Source organism: Narcine bancroftii, chromosome 1, assembly GCF_036971445.1.
Source record: "Narcine bancroftii isolate sNarBan1 chromosome 1, sNarBan1.hap1, whole genome shotgun sequence".
In the NCBI taxonomy this organism is placed as follows: domain Eukaryota; kingdom Metazoa; phylum Chordata; class Chondrichthyes; order Torpediniformes; family Narcinidae; genus Narcine; species Narcine bancroftii.
The window spans coordinates 352,209,509-352,234,026 of record NC_091469.1 but is presented as its reverse complement, the minus strand read 5'-3'; the positions used below and the strand labels follow the sequence as shown (position 1 = coordinate 352,234,026).

General features: G+C 39.5%; 1 protein-coding gene across 10 annotated transcripts in view; it reads left to right on the top strand.

Moving 5' to 3' along the window:
• pign (phosphatidylinositol glycan anchor biosynthesis, class N) overlaps window positions 1-24,518 on the top strand; it is a 136,251-nt gene that overhangs the window by 23,005 nt on the left and 88,728 nt on the right. For all 10 annotated transcript variants that reach the window (XM_069910757.1, XM_069910780.1, XM_069910764.1 and 7 more), the window contains exons 2-7: window positions 4,406-4,666; window positions 6,314-6,435; window positions 8,367-8,465; window positions 11,807-11,913; window positions 12,260-12,384; window positions 23,269-23,399. In XM_069910757.1, coding sequence (XP_069766858.1) covers window positions 4,446-4,666; window positions 6,314-6,435; window positions 8,367-8,465; window positions 11,807-11,913; window positions 12,260-12,384; window positions 23,269-23,399 — 805 coding nt within the window. In that variant the 5' untranslated portion in view covers window positions 4,406-4,445. The remainder of the gene's footprint in view (window positions 1-4,405; window positions 4,667-6,313; window positions 6,436-8,366; window positions 8,466-11,806; window positions 11,914-12,259; window positions 12,385-23,268; window positions 23,400-24,518) is intronic.

Here is a 24,518-nt window from a genome sequence, read left to right as displayed (position 1 = left end):
TCTCTACTCCCACAATGTCCCTTAATTTTGCTTGAACCGTAGCAGGTAGTCCGTTTATTATCCCATTACGAAAGTGAGCCCTTCCTAAGGGGCTGTGGTCAGGTCTTTCTCCAGTCCCTGTTTCCCATAAGTCCCATGCTCGAGTGAAATACTCGTGTGCAGTCTCTCCTTCCTTTAGTTGAAGGGTTACCAAGGCATCAAAACTATAGGGTGTAGGAAATGTTTCTCTAAGTGCTTCCCAAAATTTATTCCGAAGTGGGTTAAATTCTATTTCATCCCCCAATTTACTGCTTCTTACAATTTTCTCTATTTGCTTCAGGGCCCCTTCTGCCTTTAATTTTATCATGATAGTTCTGACATCTGTGAGTGCTAATTGTTCTTGGCAGGTTTCTCGCTCAAAACAAGAAATCCATGGACTAGCCCCATTACTCAACGGAGGTAGTTTTTTCATTAAACTCTCTAAGTCCATTCGTGACCAGGGTACATATTTTTGAGTTCCCCGTCCCGTGATCAGTAATGGGCATTGATATCTCAATTTTGGGGATTTCTGCTCCTTCTTTACTCTTGGCATGCATTTATTTATCCCACCTTGTTCTGACTCTTCTTCGTCACTGTCACTGTCCCTATCAGCTTCCAATGTCTCAGGGTCAAAGGTATATTGGTCACGTTCATCTCTAAGATAATCTTTTCGGCCATAGTTTAGTTGTTTCACATCTTTCTCTTTTGTTCTAACTATGTCCAGGTAGGCATGTCTATTTTTCTCCCTCCCGAGTCTTTTCCTTTTACTTTCCTCCCATGGTGGATCGTATCTCGTTTCCTCATCTGTACTACACTTTTCGTCCTTTACTCCTATTACCATTCCTTCAGCTTTAATTTCTCCTGACAGTGTTGTAGTTATCTTTTCCACTTCCTTAAATACACCTACCATTAATTCTTTTTGATCCTCACTGATCTGCCCCAGCACATTAATATCTCTGTTTAAGTTTTTAATGTTATCCTGAACCTTTTTCATGTTCCATTTCTGTATCTCTAACTCCTTTTCTATTTTCTTGGACTCCAGAGGGGTCTCTACATCTATTACTCCCCCTTCTATTTTTATTAAAGGGGCCTGTACCTCGTCTGATGTATCCCTATTCCCGTGGTTCTTGTCACACCCCAGTGTCTCAATATCTGAATATAAGGGACGTGACTCCAGTATCCCATCTGGGGTGCCAGAGAGAGAGAGAGAGAGAGCATAGCGAGAGAAAGAGATAGAGAGGCAGATACACAGAGCACAAGAGATAGAGAGAGAAAATGCCTTGCACTGGCCCCACTGGGAGAAAAGTCTTCAGATTAACACTTTCGTTTCAAAGGTTTTAAAAGGTTCTCATCCTGTGATCACTGGTCTGGATCAGATTGGGTCTCCCACCACTGGGAACTATCACTCCTTCCTTCCCTCCCACCTCGAGTGAGCTACACGTCAGCCCACAATGTCTGCCCTGATCCCGCAATGGTGGGGGTGCGGGAAAGAGGGAGGGAGAGAGGATAAAACAGGATCCCATTTGATGCGGAGCTGGAATTGTGGGCACAAAATTAAAACCAAATTGTATTTCTCTGCCCTGCCCAACCTGGGGATTTCAGGGCAGCACCGCCACAGATTGGGATTGGGAGGGGGAGTGGGTGAGAGAGGAGGGGGGGGAGAAGAGAGAGAGGGGGAGAGAAGAGAGAGAGGGGGAGAGAAGAGAGAGGGGGGAGGGTGAAAGGAGGGAGGGAGAGAGCAAACCCGGACACTTCGTGGCTGGAAACTGGAAACAGGCACTTTTCCTTTCCCTTCTGTGTTTTGTTTCTTCCAGCTTATCTAAGACACTACGCTTTAAAATTTTGTTTCCCTCACCTGTCAGGAACATCTCAGTGCCCCCGGGTAACCAACCCCTCTTCCTCCAGCGGTCTACACATTTTCGGAGCATTTTTTGTTTTTCCAATGCCGCATTACTGGTATTTCGCTCCTCTAATTCCTGATTAATTTCCTTAATAACTTGGTCAAAAGTCTTAGCAGGCAACTGTACAGCCATAGCTGCGGGACCGCTTTCTAATGCCTGTTTTAATTTAGGTTTTTGTCCGTTTAGGGGATCTATGTCAACGAAAATTGCTTTTAAAAATGTCTCCTTGCAAGCTGGATGACTAATATCTTTTAAAAGAACAGTCTCGAAGTCTTGTCCTCCAATTGACTTCAGACTGTCCTGTATACTCTGATTGCTCGTTTTCCACTCTCTGTTTTCCCAAAGGGGTCTGAAAGTTAAATTACAACTAGAAAACCAAATATTTGGGCTATACTTTTGTCCTGTTTCCCTGTACCAATCTATGAATTTACGTAACTTTATCTCCTTGGTGATGTTGGGAATACCCTCATTTAACTTATCAAAAGTATTTCGAATAAACTGGGTGTCTCTTAGGAGTTTGTCAACTTTTTCATTAATATCTCCTACCTGATCCGGACACAGCTGTCGCAGCCTTCTGTCGTCGTTCTTGTTCACCAGGCAGGCGTCCCTGAGTACTTTTTTTGTTGTCTCAAGGTCTCTAGTGTCTGCTGTGGTATTCCACCACGGCGAATTGGGGAAATAAATTCTTAACTTCTCAAGTGTACAGACATTATCATACCTACCGGACATTTATAAGTCAGTCTCTCAGATACAATTGAGGCCAATAAGCCTGAACCTTTGTTTTCTTTCAAAGCCCAACCTTCACGTGGGAGATTTCTCCTCTTAATAACCAGTTTAGGGCAGAAAACTCAGGTCCTCAATTGTTTATAGACCACCTTCTCACTCTATTGGACTTTGCAACGACACAATAAAGACTTTTAAACTCTAGTAGTTTCTTGCGAAGCACTTAATAAATGTCATTCAAACAATTTAAGGACTTTTATCTTGTCTGTAATCACTTACGTGTTACAATCCTGGCATGCGACCTTCAATTGTGGTCGTCTAATTTGTCCGATCTCCAGTTCTTACTGACAATCATAAAGATTTAAAAAAAAAGAGAATTTTGTTAAAACAGGCTTCTCTGGACCTTTTTATCAGCCGGCTGAGATGATTGTCAGAAAAAACAGAAACCGTCGTCCAGTGTTCACTCACCCATCACGTCGGGGTCACCAAATTGTTAGGTCTGCTTTGTTCATGAATGAGTGAGACAAACACCAGGCTGAGTCGAAATCAGGGTTCTTTGTTCTTTATTACCGGATTGTAACACTTGCGACTAACAAAGTTAGTCGGAGAATGCATTCTGCCGTTATCAGCAAAATGGTGATTTTTTATACCCTTGGATACATGCTTAGAACATCATCATATCATTACTTGTCCAATGACTAAAACTGTTGCTATCCTTTTCCTGCTAGCTTCCTGCCTCTCAATCCATCAATGTCTCTCTTATCTTCTAAGTACAAGGATGCATTCTGTTACTCCTTAGTACTGGGTGACTCCTTCTCCGGTCCCATCTCATGATGTTTTACCTAACAGGAGTACAAGGACACCTCCCCTTCTTGTTACTGCCCTGTACAGGGTAACTCCCTACACATTCCCATCTCATGATGTTTTACCTTACAGTAGTTCCCTCATTACTACCTCTGAAACTGTGTTTGTATTGGTCTCTCCCCACATCCCTCATTTCTTGCCATTCCCATCCTACAGAATAAGTGGTTCTTCTGCTGTTTGGATAGAGTCATTCATGTCAAATGTCACAGCTTGAGGGTTTCAGTAGAATCTGTGGGTATTGAAGATTTCATTGTGTTCCTTGGCAATTGACAACATTTTGTTTTGAGTTATTTGAAGAAATGAAACTTGTGTTGAATGGATTTATCTTGCAAAGGAGTTAATAATGCTATGACAATAGCTTATGCATATCCTCATGGAATGATAATTAAATTTAATACAAAGAGCATCAGTAATATCACAGTTGACTCTGTAACTAAGGTCTCACAAAAGGATGAGGTCACCTAATTATTGAATAATCAGCAAGAACATGATTGATGATTTGACTTGGATTGACTTGCAACTTGCTGTATCTTATGAGCTGGGTAGTGGGATGAAACTGGCTATCTCTTTTTCTTGTGGTCTAATTTGATGGCCTGAATGGCCTTCTGTCACATACATTTCTGAGGATTTTCTGACTTGGAATTACAGAGAATTTAGAATGTTCATCATCTTATTGGAATACAACAATAATTGACGTGAGCCATGACTCTCTGACGATTAAATGAATCTCAATTTATCCATTCTATTTATTGCTTAATTTAGTTTTCTTTTGAATGGAGAAGTGATATTTATGTTCAATAACACTGAAAATTTAAGCTTGTTTAACAAAATTTAAATAAATTAGTAGAGTATTATTGTGTTAAAACTTTATAATTAAATTCTTGCCTTTTGGTTTTCAGCACCGCTTTGAATGAAGTACTTGGTTTTACGTCTGAAAAGATGCTGACATTCCTCTTAATTGGTTTTCTTGTGCATCTTGTTTTCTTTTCCTCCATTTTTGATATCTACTTTACTTCTCCCCTGGTCCTTGGAACAACTCCTCATCAAGTGCCTCATTCACCACCAGCAAAGCGACTTGTCCTCTTTGTTGCTGATGGATTACGTGCGGACACGTTTTTTGAACTGGATACAAATGAACAAACTCGTTCCCCGTTTCTCCGGTATGTGTATTGAGTGTCATATAAAACACTAATCTTTAAGGTTCTTGAAGAATGTAGAGAATATGATTTCCACACTTCTTAGCCTTTACAGCACCAGTGATTGGGACCTGGATTCGAATCCTGTGCTTTCTGTAAGGAGTTTGTACGTTTTCCACGTGTCTGTTTTTCCCAGGGACTTTGGTTTCTTCCCACTGTTCGAAACATACCAGGGGTGTAGGTTAATTGGGTGTAAATTGGGCAGCATGGGCTTGTAGGCTGAAATGGCCTGTTACCATGCTGTATGTCTAAATTTAAAGAAATTAAAGTATCAAATAGGGAATTCAGGAGAAGCTTCATTACTTAGAATGTACAAATTACCGCCTCATTTAAAACAAGTTCGATAATCACATAAAGGAGAACGGGTTAGATGAAGTTGCATGAGAAGATGTTCTCATATACAATATATGAACACAAAAATTAAAGTCGTTGGCCTATTTTTGTACCATTCCTTTAAATTTTGAAAAATTGAACCAAAGCAGTGTGTATCAAATATTTTCTCATGTTAATCTTCAGTTATTTGTTTGTTGATTGGAATTCCCTCAGATGAACATATTTCAACATAATTACCTGGTTTTTATATTATTTGTGTTTCTGATTTAATATTGTTTGGGTTGATGTTTGTTCCAATTCTACCTTTTGAAAAATCTTTAAAATAGCCTGCTTTGGCCTTCCTGATGTGCTGTTGATGTGACTTTTTAAAATATGATTGATAGTTTAATGACCACAATAAAACTGTAGTTGCTTGATGTGAAGAAATCCCTTTAAACTGCTGTTTTTAAAGGAGAAATCTACAATCCAGATATTGCTAGATTTGTGTACATTGCTTTTATCATTGCCTTGGTGTGAACTATAAAATGATTTCAAGTTATTATTTTGTTCCGAGACCTGGTCCTCAGTTTTAGAAAACTACAAAACTGTTGGGTGAACAGTTATAATTGTCTGTTTTTCTCATCTGGGAAAAAAAAATCCATTGTGTATAAACTCTGCTGTGCTCGTCATTCTTCTGTCAATTCCCAGAAGGTTGCTGATTTGGGTGAATTCCTTCTTAATGAAGATCAGGGATGACTTGCATCCACTCTAGTTCTGAGGAATGGGGGCCTTTATAATTATGGCAACATGACAGAAAACTCTATGGATTGCAGACAGTGCTGCTGCCCCATAGCTGCAGCAGTCCATGTTTGATTTTAACCTTCAGAGCTGCCAGTGTAGATTCTGCATGTTCACTCCCATAACTGCATGTGTTCCCACCCTCTCCAGGTGTTTTGATTTTCTTCCTCGCCCATCCCAAAGGTGTAGTTTGGTTAAAAATTATTCCAAGAATAGATGGATGGTCGGACAATCATTCAATTTAATGAGCACTTGAGAGAGGAAATATTGCAGAGAATTAAATGGTGAATGGAGTTGCTTTGAGAACCAACATTGTTTGGAAATAAGAGAACACAATAACAGATGCAATCAAATCTTGGTCACTTGATTTCACTAAAATTCTGATGGCCTTTTCTTTTAATTGTTATTTGCAGTATAAACAATTTACCAAATTAAAACATATTAAGGTATCACATTGCTTCCCTCCGTTGTTGCTTATCTGAAGTTATTTTCTGCATTTAGGGATGTGATTGAGCATAGAGGAAGTTGGGGTGTGTCTCACACACGGGTTCCCACTGAATCCAGGCCAGGTCATGTGGCTTTGATTGCAGGGTTTTATGAAGACGTCAGTGCTGTTGCTAAAGGTACTTCATTGATTTTTATATTTGTCGATAACATTTATTGCCTTTTATGCCAGATACAAAACGTCTTTCAAATTGTGTGTTTTAAGAAAGAAGTTAATGAATATAAAACATTGTATCTAAGCTGTAAATACCTTCTCCATTACCATTTATATCTGTATATCATGAACATTTACAACTTAAAAAAAAATAGTCGATAAGTTCAAGCTTTCTCAGTATCTCACTGTACAGATTGATGTTTATTGCCCAATACTCCGACAAAATTACACATCTTAGTGATTTGTTTTGCAAACATAAAGTGAAATTCCGTAGTTTATTTGAATGGTCTTTAATTTATTTTAATTAGTCACCATTTTAAGGCATTTTGATTCAACTTGGGTAAAATTTTTATTTTCTATTTACCCAATATTACACATACAGTGAAACCCTGTTATAACCTGATCATTTGGGTCCAACAAATGGCATCGGGAGAAAAGCGGGGACGTGCTAAATCAGGGTTTCACATACACAGCGAGAGCATCAGCAACAGCATTTCAACCACCATTTTGGCTGACCTACCTACACAACATGGCCACCCTCCGGCTGACCTACCTGCACAACATGGCCACCCTCCGGCTGACCTACCTTCACAACATGGCCACCCTCCGGCTGACCTACCTGCACAACATGGCCACCCTCCGGCTGACCTACCTGCACAACATGGCCACCCTCCGGCTGACCTACCTGCACAACATGGCCACCCTCCGGCTGACCTACCTGCACAACATGGCCACCCTCCGGCTGACCTACCTGCACAACATGGCCACCCTCCGGCTGACCTACCTGCACAACATGGCCACCCTCCGGCTGACCTACCTGCACAACATGGCCACCCTCCGGCTGACCTACCTGCACAACATGGCCACCCTCCGGCTGCCCTACCTGGGCATCTGCTCCCTGCCCAGGAACAAAGTCTTTGGCAGCTGTACAAGCTGAGGGAGCTGGTCACACTGGAAGGGAGTGCACCTCTGCCAGAATGTAGCCTGTGCAGCTGTGCCTGGACAGCAACCTGCTGTGCTGTGACTGCCAGCTGCACTGACTGCTGCAGTCGGACCAGCCCGGCTCTCTGCTTTGGCTGTCGGCTGCCAGTGTGCGCATTTCTGGCTGACCTGTGGGGCAGCTGGCTGCCGGAGTTCTGTAGCGCCATGCTCCACCATTCACTGGCCTGCCACAAGCCTCGGATCTAGAAGCGGTTCACATTATGTGCGATTTCGCATTAAATCAGGTTGCGTTAAATCAGGATTTCACTGTACAAGTCAGTAGCATTGTGTAGCTTGTCGAATGACTCAGACTTTTAGATTCAAACCAAGGCTTTTATTACCAAAAGACTGGAACGTAGTCCATCGAGGTCGACCAGTCCAGACTGACCTAGATCTGGTTAGGTGCAGCACCTTATGACCTGGCCAGTAGGTGTGGCTACGGCTCTCAGCCAATCATTATCACTTATATACAAATATATACAGAGGTGATAGGATCCCATACTATCACACATTGTTTGTCCGTAAATTTAGAGCTGAAGCAGATGATGTTATGAAATTTTAAAATTAATTTTATTAAAATAAAACAGTGTGCTACAAATTGTCAAACTGATAACATAACCAATAATATGTACTGTGCAAGATTCCAAGCTCTTTTTATATCAGCAATTCAGAAATAATTGATATCTAATCTAGGAATTTCTGAAGTACAATCAGCAAAAGTTAGAAAAGTTCAGTGTGTCAGGCAGAATCTGTGAAGGAAATAGCTATTGTAGATCAATAACATTCAGCTGATCAGTTAAGCATTTCTAACATTCGTTGTTTTAAATGTTGATATCCAGCATACTATGTTGTAGAAATTGCTATGCAGTTCATCAAAAATGTTTTTTTTTACATGCACTTGTTTAATTCCTGTAGGTTGGAAAGAGAACCCAGTTGAATTTGATTCTGTTTTTAATGAGAGCAAACATGCCTGGTGCTGGGGAAGCCCTGACATTTTACCAATGTTTGCAAAAGGTAGGCAAATGTGAATTGTTACTATCTCAAAGCAAACCTCTTTTAAAAATTTCCTTCATTCAATATTTTGGATCAAACAAGTAAGCAAGAGAGATAGGAAGTTTCAAGATGCAATTCCAAAGTTAAGACCTCAGATGCTGGAAATCTGAAATAAAATAATTTTGGAAACCTTCAACAGGCAATAGCATCTGGGGAAAAGGGAACAGAGCTAACATTTCAGATGGGCTTCTCAGTCTGACCTGCCAAGCGTATCCAGTATAGTTTGTTTTCCTTCTGAAGTTTGGGGCCTTGGCCGCTTAAAGCACGAATGTCAAATATGAAATGGTCAAATTCAATAACATTCATGGGTCAGAATTGGAAGAGTTCAGAGTTCTAGAATGCTTGTGGAGCTGAATAGAATTTCTGAATAAAAGAATGCACGTGTCTATGGAGAGATCTGAAAACAGTGTTGAAAATGTTAAAATGAGGTTATTGCTTACTGGGAATTAGTAGTGTGCTGGGTGAATTGGACAGAAATATAGAACATCACAGCACAGAAAAGGGCTCTTCAGCCCTTCTAGACTGTGCTGAACTATTATTTTGTCTTGTCTCACTGACCTGCACCCAGTCCAAATCCCTCCATACCCCTCTTATCCATGTACCTGTCCAAATTGTTTTTAAATGTGAAAATTGGGGCTGCATTTACTATTTCAAATGGTAACTTGATTCACACTCCTACCACTCTCTGTATGAAGAAGTTCTCCCTAATGTTTCCTCTAAACTTTTCCCCTTTCCTCTTTCACCCTTAACCCATGTCTTCTGGTTTATGTCACACCTACCCTCAGTGGTAAAAGCTGACCTATGTTTACTCTGTCTATACCCCTCATCATTTTAAAGACCTCAATCAAATCTACCCCCCCCCCCCGCCCCCCCCACAATTCTTCTACACTCCAGGGAATGAAGTCCAAACCTGTTTAACCTTTCCCCGTAACTCAATTCCTGAAATCCAGGCAACATCCCACTAAATCTTCTCTGCACTCTTATTTTATTGATATATTTTTGTAGTTAGGTGATCAAAACTGCATATCATACTCCATATTTGGCCTCAACAATGTCTTGTACAACTTCACCATAACATCCCAACTCCTGTACTCAATACTTAGATTAATGAAGGCCATTATGCCAAAGGCTCTATTTACAACCATATCAACCTGTGATCCCACTTTCAGGGAATTATGTATTTGTATTTACTATGTATATCCTTTCTTGGTTTGTCCTTCCAAATTGGAATACCTCACACTTGTCACCATTAAATTCGATCTGCCACTTTTCAACGTATTTTTACAGGTGTTCCAGATGCCTTTGCAAGCTTTGAATGCCTCCAATCTTTCTGTCACCTGCAAACTTGCTGATCCAATTTACCACATTATCATTGATTATAGATGACAAACAACAATGGTTCCAGCACCAATCCTGAGGCACACCACTAGTCACGGGCCTTCAGTCTGACAAGCAATCATCCACTATCACTCTCTGACTTCTCCTGTATAGCCAATCCTGAATCCAGTTTACTACTTCACCTTGAATACTAAGTGTCTGAACCTTCCTGACTGAACTTCCATATAGGACCTTGTTGAGGGCCTTACTGAAGTCCACGTAGACAACATCCAAAGCATTTCCTTCATCAACTTTCCTGGTAACCTCCTTCAACTATCAGATTAGTTAAACTTGACCTACCATGCAAAAAGACCTGCTTTCTAATCCCTAAACTGCTCCTGGGTATCCAAATACTTGTATATTCAATCTCATGGGACACTTTCCACTAATTAACTACTGACATCAGGCTCACCAGCCTGTAATTTCCTGAGTTACTTATGGAGCCATTTTTAAACAATGGAACAATGTTCTGCCAGTATGGTATGAATATTGTTCTATCAATAGTAAGAGATTTCAAAGTGGACTTTATTTCTTTGTCAGTTGAAAACCAGGATCAGAGTGGTGTGCGTCATTGTGCCAGCATATTGCTTGCATCATTCGAAGTTCATGTAGATTTGATGCATGTACATTGCTGGACTACAATTTGAGATGCAAAACAGTGGCACATTTCAGAGTGTTTATACCCCGAAAATTAGACAATACAAATAATCTCTGACTAATTCATAATCCCATAAATTTGGGAATAACAGTGATAATTATTTTAATGAGCCCTATATTTGTTGCTTTAAAATAGAACATTACAGAACAGCCCCTTTGTCCACAATGTTGTGCTGATAAACATACACTTACCAAAAAGAAACACCAACCACTCCTGACCTTGTAATCCTGTATTTTCCTTTCCTCCTTGTGCCTATCTAAGATTTTCTTAAATTTCCTCATTGTTCCAGCCTCTACTCCCACCCTTGGCAATGCATTCCACGTACCTACAACTCTCTGTGGTAAAAACCTACTCTTGTTGTCTCCCCTAAACTTTCCTCCCTTCATTTTGTACAGATGTCCTCTGGTGTTTGCTACTCCTGGCCTGGGAAAAAGGTGCTGACTGTCTCCCTTATCTATGTCTCTCATAATATTAGAGAGAGACCTCTATTAAGTCATCTCTTGTCCTTATTTGCTCCAAGGAGAAAAGCCTTGGCCTTTAAGACATATTTTCCAATCCAGGCAACATCCTAGTCAATCTTCTCTGCACTCTCTCCATAGCTTCCACATCCTTCCTGTAATTGTGTTACCAGAACTGATCGCAATATTCTAAGTGTGGTCTCACCAGAGATTTATAAAGTTGCAATATACCTCACGACTCCTGAAGTCAATCACCAATTAATGATGCCCAGTGTACCATAAAACTTCTTAACTATCCTTTTACAGTGCTTTTTCCAGTGACTCAGCCAACAAACTAGTTGATTACGCCATTGTTTTTCTGCAAGGTTTATTTACTTTTAATGAAAAATCTATCACACATGTTGAAATTGGAAGCTTAAGATACCTTTATTTCACTAGTCAAGTCAAATTTATTGTCATCTGATTGTACAAGTATAACCCAGTGAAACAGCATTCTCAAATCCTCGGTGCAAAACATGCAGACACACAACCAGACATAACATAGATGTAGACAAATAATACATATGCAGGACATGCATTATATCGATACAAATAAATCAATAAATGTTGTTTTGTGCAAATGAGAGTCTGAGATAGTTGGTGTGAGCAATTCCTTTGGTGGTTCAGCATTTTCACTGCCCCTGGGAAGAAGCTGTTTCTCAGCTTGGTGGTGCTGGCGTACGAGGTGCTGTCCTCCAGGTGGGCCAGGACAGAGTGAAGTGACAAGCCTATTACCCTAATGAGCTAAATTATCAACTTTTGTGATATAGGTGCCAGTGGTGACCATGTTTGCACACACATGTACCCACATGAAAAGGAGGATTTTGCTGCTGAAGATGCATCAAGACTGGACACTTGGGTATTTAATGAAGTAAAGGTATCTATCTTGTTCTTCTTTTGGCCACCTCTCAAGATTGTGTAAGGATGCTCAGTTTTCTTTTAAGAAAGTATTTGTTCGAAATAAATTATTTCTGCTATTCTGACCTCTTTTGCAGTTGATTCTTGGGTTGCTGAATTCATGGAATGGAATACTCTCTGTTTACAGTGATCACTACACCCACTTTTTATTTTAAAATGAAATAAATAGACTTTGGTATCAGGTATCCCTCTGCAAATAGAGCTGAGGCATGTTGTGAAACCACAATTGAAGGAAAATTACTATGCTGATTTGTGCACACTAATATTTATCGCCCACAATATTTTAATCTATTTTTATCCAACAGAACTTTTTTGAAAAAGCCAAAAATAATGAAACACTTGCAAACAAAATGAAGGGAGATCAGATTGTGTATTTCTTGCATTTACTTGGTCTGGACACAAATGGACATGCTCACAGGCCAAAGTCAAGGTAATTCTCTCTGAAATATTGTGACCTTTTTTCAGCTCTCAAATCATGCTACATTCATATGTTGTTCCTTGCTTGAAAGACAGCAAATGTTTAGTTACACTGGACAACCATTTCTTTTAAAAGGTTTGCTTCAGGGTTGGTGCCAGAATGAATGTTAGAGGGAGCATTAAGGTAACGGGGGTGGGCACCGTCCGACAGTTGTAAACTCGCTCAGCAGAGCGGGGAGGATGTGACCTACCTGCCAAAGAGACGTAAATCTCTTCTGTCCCTCTGAAGTAGCAGCCGAGCGTGCTCCTTTTTATTGCGTTGGAGTCACTGGCGTGCGTCAAGCTAGATGCTGCTGATGCTTGACACACGCTAGAGATGAGGGCGTGGGTTTAATATTACAGAATATTACTGCAGGGAGAGTCACTAGTAGGCTTCAAGCTAGACATTAGTGAGGCTTAATGCGTGCTAGTGGCGGAGGCGGACTGATGATGACACAAGCATATGGGGGCGATGTCCCTTGACGCAGACCTTGGCTTCCTGAAAAACAAATGGGGAATATGACAGACAAGCTGAGCACAAAGATAATTTCAGATTTGCTGTGTCATGTTAGAAGTTGGAAAAACATTAAATAACTTTTATTGAATTTAGCATGTTTAATTGTATAATGATGCTGGCACATTGCATTAGTTTAACTGACCTAAAAATGTTTTGCCACTGATTTGCATTTGTACTCTGCATCTGATGCCTCTTGTGTCAGTGCCAGCAATATTCAGTCAGCTTTGATTCATTCCAGTTGCCCTGATGCCACTTTTCCATCGTCACAATTCCCTGGTGAAACCTTTCATCATGTTTGTCACCGACTTCACCAAGATCTGCAGGGAAAAAGTCCGTGTGAAGGCAGAAAATGAATTTTCAATGACATATTGCATTTCATTTTGTATGCTTGAAGCATGTTGTCAGTCAGCTGGATGTATTCACAAAAATAGGTTATATCTAAAAAAAAAGGCATGTGATAGGTAAGTTTTCAGGTGATTTTTGCGATCAGCAGCCCCAAATCCATAAAATACACCCAAAAGTGTTTAGGATGCAAAATCCAGTTTTATCCTTCAAAAACTGAGTTTTAAAAATACCCTGAGGGTACCAATGAGCTGAAAATCATTCATATAAAAATTGTTGGAAATTATTACATGGATAAATTCCTCCTTGAGGAATAATCTTTAGGTTCTGTGACAGGCATTTCCAGTCAACTTATTATGGTCAAGGATTTGACATTTAGAGTAGGATGTAGGTACTTTATATTTATTTTGAAAAATTATCATTGTCAAAAATAATAAAATATTTTGGAATTGAAAGGAAATTTATTAGAGTGAGAGTAATATATCAAAATGAAGGAGATTTGAGAATTATGTCAGTTTACAGATGATAGCAGGAGAGTATTGTCAGAAGGTGAGAACATATCTTTTTAGTGTTGTTGTTAGAATTTCTAGCATTATAATGTTTGGAAATTTTAGATTGACTTGATTATCACAAAAACATGCCTGCTTCTTTTGCCGATTTCTTGTCTAAAATAAAACCAAATTTGTTTTAACTTCCATTAGGAAATGAACAGATTAGTTTCATTCTGTTTGCCATATCATTCTCTGTTCCTTCAGCAAGTCGTCCAGTCTATTTATCAATCGTGGCTTCTCCTCTAGTGGAGAATGCTAATGCATTTCATGGCATTGTGTCCGTCTGTGCAGAAAAACAAGGTTTTATAGCATTTGCACTACACGAACAAGGAGAAGAACGATACACATACCAAAACCTTGAAGTTGAGACTGGTTTATTGCAATGGCCATCACTCTTATGTGGGCCCCAGGTGCTGATATCAGTGTCCTGCATCATCGAAGTGCCAGCCTGGGATTGGCTGGCGTTCCCACCACAGTTTCCAGTCTTCGCACTGTGTCACCCCCAGGTCTGCACGTCGCTGTGTTCGTCAGCCATTTTGTGGGCTAGTCCGCATCTCCATGCGCGGACTGCTACAGCTTCTTCTTTCTATTCTGAATCTGTCACAGTTAATCTTGCTTTCATGTCTTCTCCTTTGAGTTCCCTCGTGACTGGTAATATTTTGTCCATGATGTCTGCTTCATCACTTCATTATTTTACACAATATTACTCAATTGTTTTTATTCTTCACTGATTTTCTTTTTGAATTGGCTCTTCTTCCTATCTGGCAGCTTGTAGTGAATCAATACTGAACAACACTTTCCCTATAATTTGAAGCCCAAAGCTGTGTGTAATGATCAGGCAATAGTCTTGCTAAGATTTCATATAATTATACCACAATGTATACATCAGGCTCAAAAAGCAAGATATTTATTATCTTATCCATGAGTTACATTTGAACTCACAACTGGTTAACCTTTCCTCTGTACAAAGCATAATTTCAACCAAAATGTATTGTTTTGCACTTGGTGAAACTGAATGATGTCTGCCTTTTTAAAGTTATTCCATTAGAGGTGAGCACAGATTGAAAATCAGTATTGGGCTACTTCCAGAATCAGAATTTCAGAATCTGAACTTATTGTCATGAACACGTCATGAAATTTGTTGCTTTGCGACAGCATTACAGTGCAAATAGTGTAATGAATTAGATTTAAAAATAAATAGTGCAAAAAAAAAGGAGAAAGTGAGGGTGTCCTTGAGGATAGAGACTTTTTTTTAAAGACATTGTCTCTTATAGATATCTTTGAAGTAAAGACTGATGATGTACCAAATTTCCTCACGAGGTATAGCTCCTGGCAAGCCTTCTTCATGATTGCATTGACTTGGAGCCTCCAGGATAGATCCTCAGAGATGTGGACACCCAGGAGTTTGAAGTTCTTGACTTCTTCACTGCTGACCTCTCGAGTAAAAGTTGAAAAACAATCCTATTTGCAAAGTCTCATAGATGTTTGGAATCTCAGTCTGTAAATGCAGGTAGCATTGGGCTAGTATGAATTATAAATACATAATTGGTCCATTTTAATTCACCAAAGTGCAAAAATATACGAAGCAAAGGCAGATAAATGGAACCAGGTCATAATTCAGCCAAGTAACCATTGAATGGCAAAGTAGGCTCAAGGATCTGAACAGGATGTTCCAATATTTTAGAGTATCCTTGTGTGCTCGAGCTTAATACATAGAGCATCTTACTTTTCCAGTTATTTTAGAACCTTTATATAATTTTGTCATCACTTTTTATACAAAGGATGCATAGGATCAACACCACCCAGTTCTCACTGCTTCAATCGGGAAAGAGGTAAAAGTATCACAAGATTCACATCACCAGGTTGAGATACAGCTGCTACCTCTCCACTATCAGAATCCTCAACAATAAACTCTGTCAGGGACCCATTTAATGACTCCTAATTTTACACTTCCTTGTTTTTTTAAAAATCTCTGTATTGCACAATCAGTTTGTTTATATGTGTACATGGTGCTGAGTTTTTTTTTGCACTATCAATAAGTGGTAATTCAGCCATGCCCTCAGGAAAAAGGATCTCAGGGTTGTATGTGATATCATGCATGGACACTGACCATAAATCTGAATTCTGAACAGATGTGTCGCCCATAGTAATTTATGTCATTTTATTCGCTTCTAATCATACTTTATGAAATCTTTCCCTGATCCTTGCTGCTTAATCTTTATTTTTGGCTGTACATTGTGGTCATAAATTGCAGTGCAAAGTGCTTAAGTGTTTCCTTTTATTTTCATCTGACTGCATGTAACAACCGAAGGAAACAGCATTTTTCTGGACCACAGTGCACACACTAAAACACACGGTACATATTAATCACATAAATATAGAAAGAATAATTTAAAATAAATATGTATCAATATTTTGGGATGAAATACTTGGTTACGGGATACTGTTTAATGATCTCATTGGCTGTGGGTAGAAGCTATTTCCCAGCCTGATGGTCCTGATTTAGATGCTCCTGTCCCTCATTCTTGATGAGAGTGTGTCAAATATGCTGTGTCCTGCATGAAAACAGTCTAATTCTTTAAGCCCTCTTTAAGCAATGCTCCTCGTAAATCAGCAGAGGAATGGGAGACTCCAGTGATATTTTCTGCCATTTTGATGATACTCTGTGTCGACTTTCAGTCCAATGCTTTACAGCTCCCATACGACTCAATGATGCAGCGTACACTCTCAATTATGCTCCTTTAAAAAGTGGTCAAGGTGGGGGCCTGTAGCCTTGCCATCCTCATTCTCTTTAGGAGGTGTTGGCGCTGCTATTGTCTTCCTGACTAACGAGGAGCTGTGGATCCAGGATAGATCATCCTGTATATGCACACCAAGGAACTTTGTGCTCTCCAATATCTCCACAATGGAGCTATTGATGTATAGTGGAGAATAGTTGACTGACGTTCTCTTGAAATCACAGTCATCTCTCTTTTATCCACATTTAGACTTCGGTTGTTGTATTTGCACCATTTTACAAGCCTTCCAACCTCCTATCTCCAAGCCGATTCATCATTGTTGCCGATAAAGCCAACTGCTGATGTATTATCCATAAACATGATGATTTGTTTGAACTGAACCTGGCAGAGCAGTTGTAAGCCAGCAGTGTGAACTGGAGCAGGATAAGCACACAGCCCTGAGTTGCGCCAGTGCTTAGCGTGATGTGGTGCTTTTGCTGTTATATTTCTTCATGATAAAATGTAATTCTAGTTTACCATGAAGAGAAGTATGAACACATTCCCAGATGCTTCTTAATGGGGATCAGTTATGAAGAGAATACCATATTGCAGGCTTTATTAAAGAGTACTCCACATCAGATACATGGTATTCAACCCATCTGTTTTGTTTCCTTACTGAAAATATATTCTGAGGCTGATAGAAATATAGGATTTGTCACAAGTAAGATAAGATCTACCTGGAAGAAATGCAGTTGTACTTAGAGCACCAATCATGAATATTGTTGAGTTTCAGGTCGTCCACCGTTGGAAATAAATGTTTGCCCGAAAAGTTCATGACATTAAAGTATCAAATGAAGGGTCTGTATTGTCAGGAGTGAGTGGATAGATGTTGGATTTTGTGACAGGTCTTTGATCAGAACCTTTAAGAAGCTGTTTAACACACTGCGCTCTTTGCAAATACAAAATGTGTTCCTGGAGTCAAATGCCATTTCTAGTTTGGAAATCAGGTGATCATTATTTTGTTTACATTGGTTACAGAAAATACCTCAAACCTGTTCTGCTGATGGTGACTATCAATTTTCAGTTATAAAATTGTGAAATAGGGTTGAAATTCTTTTTCATCAATATTTTTTGTGGTGCTTCCAATTTGAGGTTGAGCACAATTCTGAAGAACTGATGTGAAGCAAAATTGTGTGTAAAGATTAGTGCCTGTTGCAGAAGCTATTAATGTAAGCTACCAGTTTGTATCTTTAAAGTTTCCAAGTAACTTTTTACAAGTTTAATTTTTGTTTAACTTTAGAGAATGTGAATGTTTTGCATTGTATTTCATGAATGATTTTGGCTGTACTTTGTGAGCACAAATTACATTGCAAAATATTTGTGTTTCCTTGTAATAAGAAGTATGTCTGCTTTTGCCTTGAACCTTCATTGTGGAAAATTGCATTTTTTTTAACCATAATGTGTTGAATGAAGAAAAAACTAGGCCTATTCCCAGATGGTTTTGAAAGGGGATCAATGATGAAGTGAATGTCGTGAGAAAGTAGTTTTGATCTCCGTCCACCTTTCAACCCCTATATTCGTGAAATCATGAAAATTTATGGCACAGCCATGGAGTATATGTATCCTGAATGAGATTACACTTGATTCCCAGATCTTGGTTTATAATCTTGTTGTTTATGACACTTATTTAAATGTAGGGAGAGTTCAACTCCTGAGCTCCAAGTACTCCTTTATAATTCCTCTTTTTGTCTTTTGCTTTGTCTTGAATCACATGGAATTTTTGGAAAGAACAAGCTGTTCAGTTGAACTGTTCCATGTTGTTCAACCTCCACAGGAGCCTTTTCCTGCCCTTCATCATCTGGGTTATCATCATAAACATCTTCTCCTTTCTCTCCCATGTTCTTACTGAGGTACTGCTTTTATATAAAGTGAATGTAACTCTCTGGGTAACAATCCACTCAGGAATTTCCTGCAGGATTTATTGATGATTATTTTCATGACATCTCTTTGTCCTAAAATAATATAATCTTCCTCAATGATAGCCTATTAATTTAGCAGACTTGATGTAGCATTCCTTAAACCCTATCTGTTAATGTATTTCTGTGGCTTTTGTGCAGGTGGATTTCTTGGATATGTTAATGAGTATTCTGACTGTTAATTAAACATACAGTCTTCAGGTGGTTAATGGAATTATGTTTATTTTAGAAAATAACTTGTTGATGCTGAAATGGGTTTGAAAATTAATGCCATTGTTTTATTTTGGTAGGGTGAATTTTTCCAGATTTTTAATTTTAAAGACTAAGAAACCTACATCAAGGGTCATTGTAAAAACAAGAGGACACAATTTCCCCATTATTGATTGGTATTTTGTGAGTACCCAAGACTTAGATGCTACAGAATTTGATAGGTGCATTCAGGAAAGTTTCTTGAGGCAGAATGTAGATAACCAACCAGGCAGGGGGCCACACTCAATCTTGTTTTGGCAAATGACCCCATTCAAGCATTTGGAGTTTTGGGGGGGGGGGGGGGTAGATTTTGGAAAGTGGAGAGTGAAAAGGATTTTTCAAGATAGTTATCAATGAGGATGATCATGGACCTTGGAGAAAAACTGAATTGGGATCAGGATTAAACAGAGCTAGTGGGTGTAATTGGGAGCAGCTATTATTGGGCAACCCACAACTGATGTGAACAACTAATCTAGGAGTGGTACGTTCCAGTATGAAGGAAGAATAGGGATGCTGAGAAAGGTCATGAACTAAGTCAAAAAGAAAAAGGAGGCACATATAAGGTTCAGGATTTGTAACCAGACTGGGCCCTGGAGGAATATAAAGATTGCAGAAAGGGACTCAAGCAGAGCTTAGGAAGGTCAAATGATGTTGGCAAGCACAATTAAAAGAATCCCATAGTATTTTATACTTAAAATCGAGAGGATGACTAAGGAGAAGATATGACCACTCAAGGACAAAGGAGGGAATCCGTGCTTTGAGTTAGAGGAGGCAACAAGGTACCAAATGAGTACTTTGCATCGGTGTTTATAAAGAAGAACATGGAGTAGGATGGGGAGCATAACGTGGAGCATTTTGAGATCAAGAAAGAGGTGGTGTTTGGTCTTTTGAGGAGCATTAAGGTGAATAAGTCCCTTGGCATGATGGGTTTTTGAAAGAGACAAGTGAAGAGATTGCTGGGGCCTTGTAAAAGATCTTTGCATCCTCACCAGCAACATGAGAGTTTCCAGATGACAAGAGAGTAGCTAATGGTGCACCTTCATTCAAGAAAGAAGAAAATATAATGAGGAAAGTTAGAGCTGGTAAGCTTCATATCAATGGTAGGGAAACTATTGAAAAGGAATCAGAATCAGGATTTATTATCATGAACAAGCCATGAAATTTGGTGTTTTGCCACAGCATCATAGTGCAAACATTTATATTATAACCATCTCCATAGGGTCAGGATTTATGCACATTTGGAAAGTCATGATCAAAATTGAGAGTTTGGATCCTGAATTAGTTGACTCATGGATGGCAGTGAGTGGCTATTGGTGGAAAGGTGTTATCTGTATTGGAGGCCTGTGACCAGAGGTGTTCTGCAGGGATTGGTGTTGGGACCCCTGTTGTTTGTGATACACATGAATAACTTGGATGTAAAGGTCGGAAAGTGGGTTAGTTTGTTTCCAATAAAAATTGCTGAGTTGTGGACAATTTGAAAGGTTATTTAAAAAAAACCCCACATAATATAGATCAGTTGCAGATATGGTCAAAGAAATAGCAGATGGAATTTAATCTGGATGGGTATAAGATGGAGCATCTAGGGAGGTCAAAAGTGAAGGGAATGTATACAATTAATGACAAGCATTGATATGCAGAGGGATCTGGATGTCCATGTCCATGAAAGTGTCCAAGCAAGTGGATAGGGTAGTAACAAAGGCATACGGTATGCTTGGCTTCATTGGGCTAGGTATTGAGTTCAAAAGCAAGGAAATCTTGTTATAGCTATATAAAACTTTCTTGGACTGCACTTGGAATATCGTGTGCAATCCTGTTCATCTCATTGCAGGAAGGATTTGGAGGCTTAGGAAAGGGTACAGAAGAGCTTTACCAAGATAGTGCCAATGGTTTAGAGGGAATGAGTAATGGGGAGAGGTTAGACAAACTTGGGTGTTTATTCTGCAGTATCAGAAGCTGAGAAGGGAGACCTGATAGAGTTTTATAACATAATGAAAGGTATTGACAAGGTGGACAGTGATAATCTTATCCCCAGGGTAAAAATGTCACACATTGGAGGACATGCATTTAAGGTGAAGAAGAAAAAATTATAGGAAGATTTGTGTGGCAAATATTTTACACAGAACAGTGGGTGCCTGGAATGTGCTCAAAGGGAGAGTGGTGGAGCAGATAGAACAGTAGTATTTTAGAGACTTCTTGATAAACACATGAATGCGAAAGGGATAGAGGGATTTTAAGTTTAATACACATCATGTCATCCATGTACTCGAGCATTTTAATTGTGCAATAATCCTAATGTTTTCAGATTACCAAAATACCACATTGCAATTGAGCCCTATATAATATTAGCTTTATTGATTGTATTTTCTAGATTTTTATAAATATGAATAAATTAACAAAATAACATTGCACAAATCATGGGAATTGGTGCAGGAGTAAGCAATTCAGCCCTTCGAGTCAGTGCCACCGCTCAATATGGTCACATGTCTTCTGTACCTTCTGCCTGCTTTCTCTTGAATCAAAATTTGGTTCAGTGTTTTATTTTTCAGGAGTCATGAACAAACTTGCTTTCTGATTCTGCTGTTTTTGGTTCCCTTCTCATATTATAACTGTGTCTGGCACTGAATTGGACTATTTTTAAACCTTGTCACATTTAATTCAAGTTGAGCTTTAGTTCACCAGTTTGTGTAGTGGCTATTTTCACCTCCCAATATTATTCAGCTCTTCCCAGCCAGACTTCCAATGCACTTCTGCTTGGTGTCCATCTCCCCTCCATAAAGTTGATTTCACATCTCTGCTGCTAATTTTTACCAAACAGTTCAGCTGTTATTCCTGTACTTTCTGATCATCATTGATTCATACTGAGGAAAACTTTCTTTAAAAAATTTAATCCTTGTTTTCAAATCTCACCATTGCTGTATGCTTCCCATCTTTGTAACCTCCACCATTTATTCAACTCTCTAAGGTCTCAATATTCCTCAGTTTTGGCTTCTTACTTCAATTTTAATCATTGCTCCATTCTGGAGACGTGACCACCCAGCGCAGCTGGATCTTCAGCAGCGTGGACTCGATGCTGTCGGCCTCTGCCATCTCGAGTACTTCGATGTTAGGGATGAAGTCGCTCCAATGAATGTTGAGGATGGAGCGGAGACAACGCTGGTAGAAGCGTTCTAGGAGCCGTAGGTGATGCCAGTAGAGGACCCATGATTCGGAGCCGAACAGGTGTGTGGGTATGACAACGGCTCTGTATACGCTAATCCTTGTGAGGTTTTTCAGTTGGTTGTTTTTCCAGACTCTTTTGTGTAGTCTTCCAAAGGCGCTATTTGCCTTGGAGAGTCTGTTGTCTATCTCGTTGTCGATCCTTGCATCTGATGAAATGGTGCATCCGAGATAGGTAAACTGGTTGATCGTTTTGAGTTTTGTGTGCCCGATGGAGATGTGGGGGGGCTGGTAGTCATGGTGGGGAGCTGGCTGATGGAGGACCTCCGTTTTCTTCAGGCTGACTTCCAGGCCAAACATTTTGGCAGTTTCCGCAAAACAGGACGTCAAGCGCTGAAGAGCTGGCTCTGAATGGGCAACTAAAGCGGCATCATCTGCAAAGAGTAGTTCACGGACAAGTTTCTCTTGTGTCTTGGTGTGAGCTTGCAGGCGCCTCAGATTGAAGAGACTGCCATCCGTGCGGTACCGGATGTAAACAGCCCCCCAAAGTTCCTCAACATGGTTATCCAACTGCACGAAAACCAACAAGGTCGGGTCAGATACAGCAATGAGCTCTCTGAACCCTTCTCCATTAACAATGGCGTGAAGCAAGGCTGTGTTCTCGCACCAACCCTCTTTTCAATTAATATTATATATGTTAATAAATATTACATATAGAAGTAGGTGTTCTTTTTATTTTGGGAAGGGGATTGGGGAGAATTTTTTTTTATTGTATCATTTTGTATGACATAATAATTACTGTATATTAAATTTTTTTTGTATTGTTGCAAATGATAAAAAATTTTTAAAAAAGTCCTTCTTTCAGCTTTAAAGGCCACCATTGATCTAACCACCACAATCCTGTGGGGTAGAGAGTTGCAGAGATGCACCACTCTTGCAAAAAAGATATTCCTGTGCATCTCAGTGTTAGATTACTGCCTCAATTTTTTTAAATGTGTTTTCTCGACTATGTCCAATTTTTTTTATATGTGTTCCCTCAACTCTACCCCACTAGGCTTCAATAATATCGCCTCTCATTTTACGAAACTCCAAAGAATACAGATCTGGCATCCCATGAATTGGCTCAGTGAATCTCTTTTGGACTGTTTCCAATGGTGGAATAATCCTTAAATTAGCAGAACTACCTCTGACCAATCTTTTGCTTATCTGACCTTGTGTTATCTTACTTTGTGTTAAGTTTTGTTGACAACAAAGTTGTGAAGTGCTTTGGGATGCTTAACTGATGTCAAGCTGTTGTATCAATCCAAATTATTGTTCCTAACTTCTGAATATGATCATTTCATTATACAGTGAATACAAGGAAAATATCAGAATAGTAGATAAAGGTATCCAGGAAATTGTATCTGTCATTGAAGATTTCTATGAACATGATAAGAAAACTTCCTTTATCTACACATCTGATCATGGGATGACAGAGTGGGGTAAGAGCATTGATGTGTCTGGATAACAGTGTTTTTATTTTAAATTCATTTGATCTTTAATATGTGGGTGATAATTGGGTTTCCAGGAGAAATTCCACCTGTAGGTGAGGCTGACAGTGTTCTGTTGTAATACATTTGGCACCTAATACAATGTGTCCACCAGCTAGCTGATTTTTAACTATTTCTCAAAATATTTAGAGCAGCTGTTTGCATTCTCCACCAGGTGGTAGTGTGTGCCCATGTGTTTACTGGAGAGTAAGAATATATCTTCATTCAGGATAAGGAACACATTAATCAACAGACAAAATGTCCATCCCAGTTGAATTTTTAAATTACATTTTTTGATGTTATTCTGCTTTTGAAATAAAAGTGGATCATGTCTGTAAATAAAATGCTTCCAGACAGCCTCTGGACTGACATTGAGCCAACAGAGTTTTACTCAAAACTACAAGTTATATCCCCAAGGTCTCTTTCCGTTTTTCTTTTACAGATTCGTCGTGGAAAGTATCCTCTCTGAAACTTGGTGCAGGAACTATTCTGCCCAAAATTTTAATTAAAAAATTTTTTTTAGATATAAAGCACGGTAACAGGCCATTTGGGCAAATCTGTGCCGACAAATTTACACCCCATTAACTTACACCCCTGGTACGTTTTGAATGATATGACGAAACTGGAGCCCCCGGAGAAAACCCAATCAGATACAGGGAGAATGTACAAACTCCTTACAGACAGCGTGGGGCTTGAACCATGGTCCAGTCTTGATCGGTAGTGCAGTAAAGGTGTTGCGGTAACTGCTACGCCAGTCATGCCACCTTATTTGTAAAACTGCAGAGAAATGTGAATGCAGCTCAGGCCATCACACAAACCAGTCTTCTGTCCATCAATATGTGTGTGTCTTGTGGTCTCTTGGGAAAACTGCCAACATATTGAAGGACCCATCCCATCCTGCTCCCACTCTTCCCACCCCATCCCCCTTCCTTTTGTCATGGACAAGGTACATGAGCTTGAAAATACCTATCACCTAGATTCAATGAGGATTTCTTTTGTGCTATATTATCAGACTCTGAGATGGACTTAGATGGAAATTGGTAAAAGGTGATGCCCTAACATTGTTTTAAC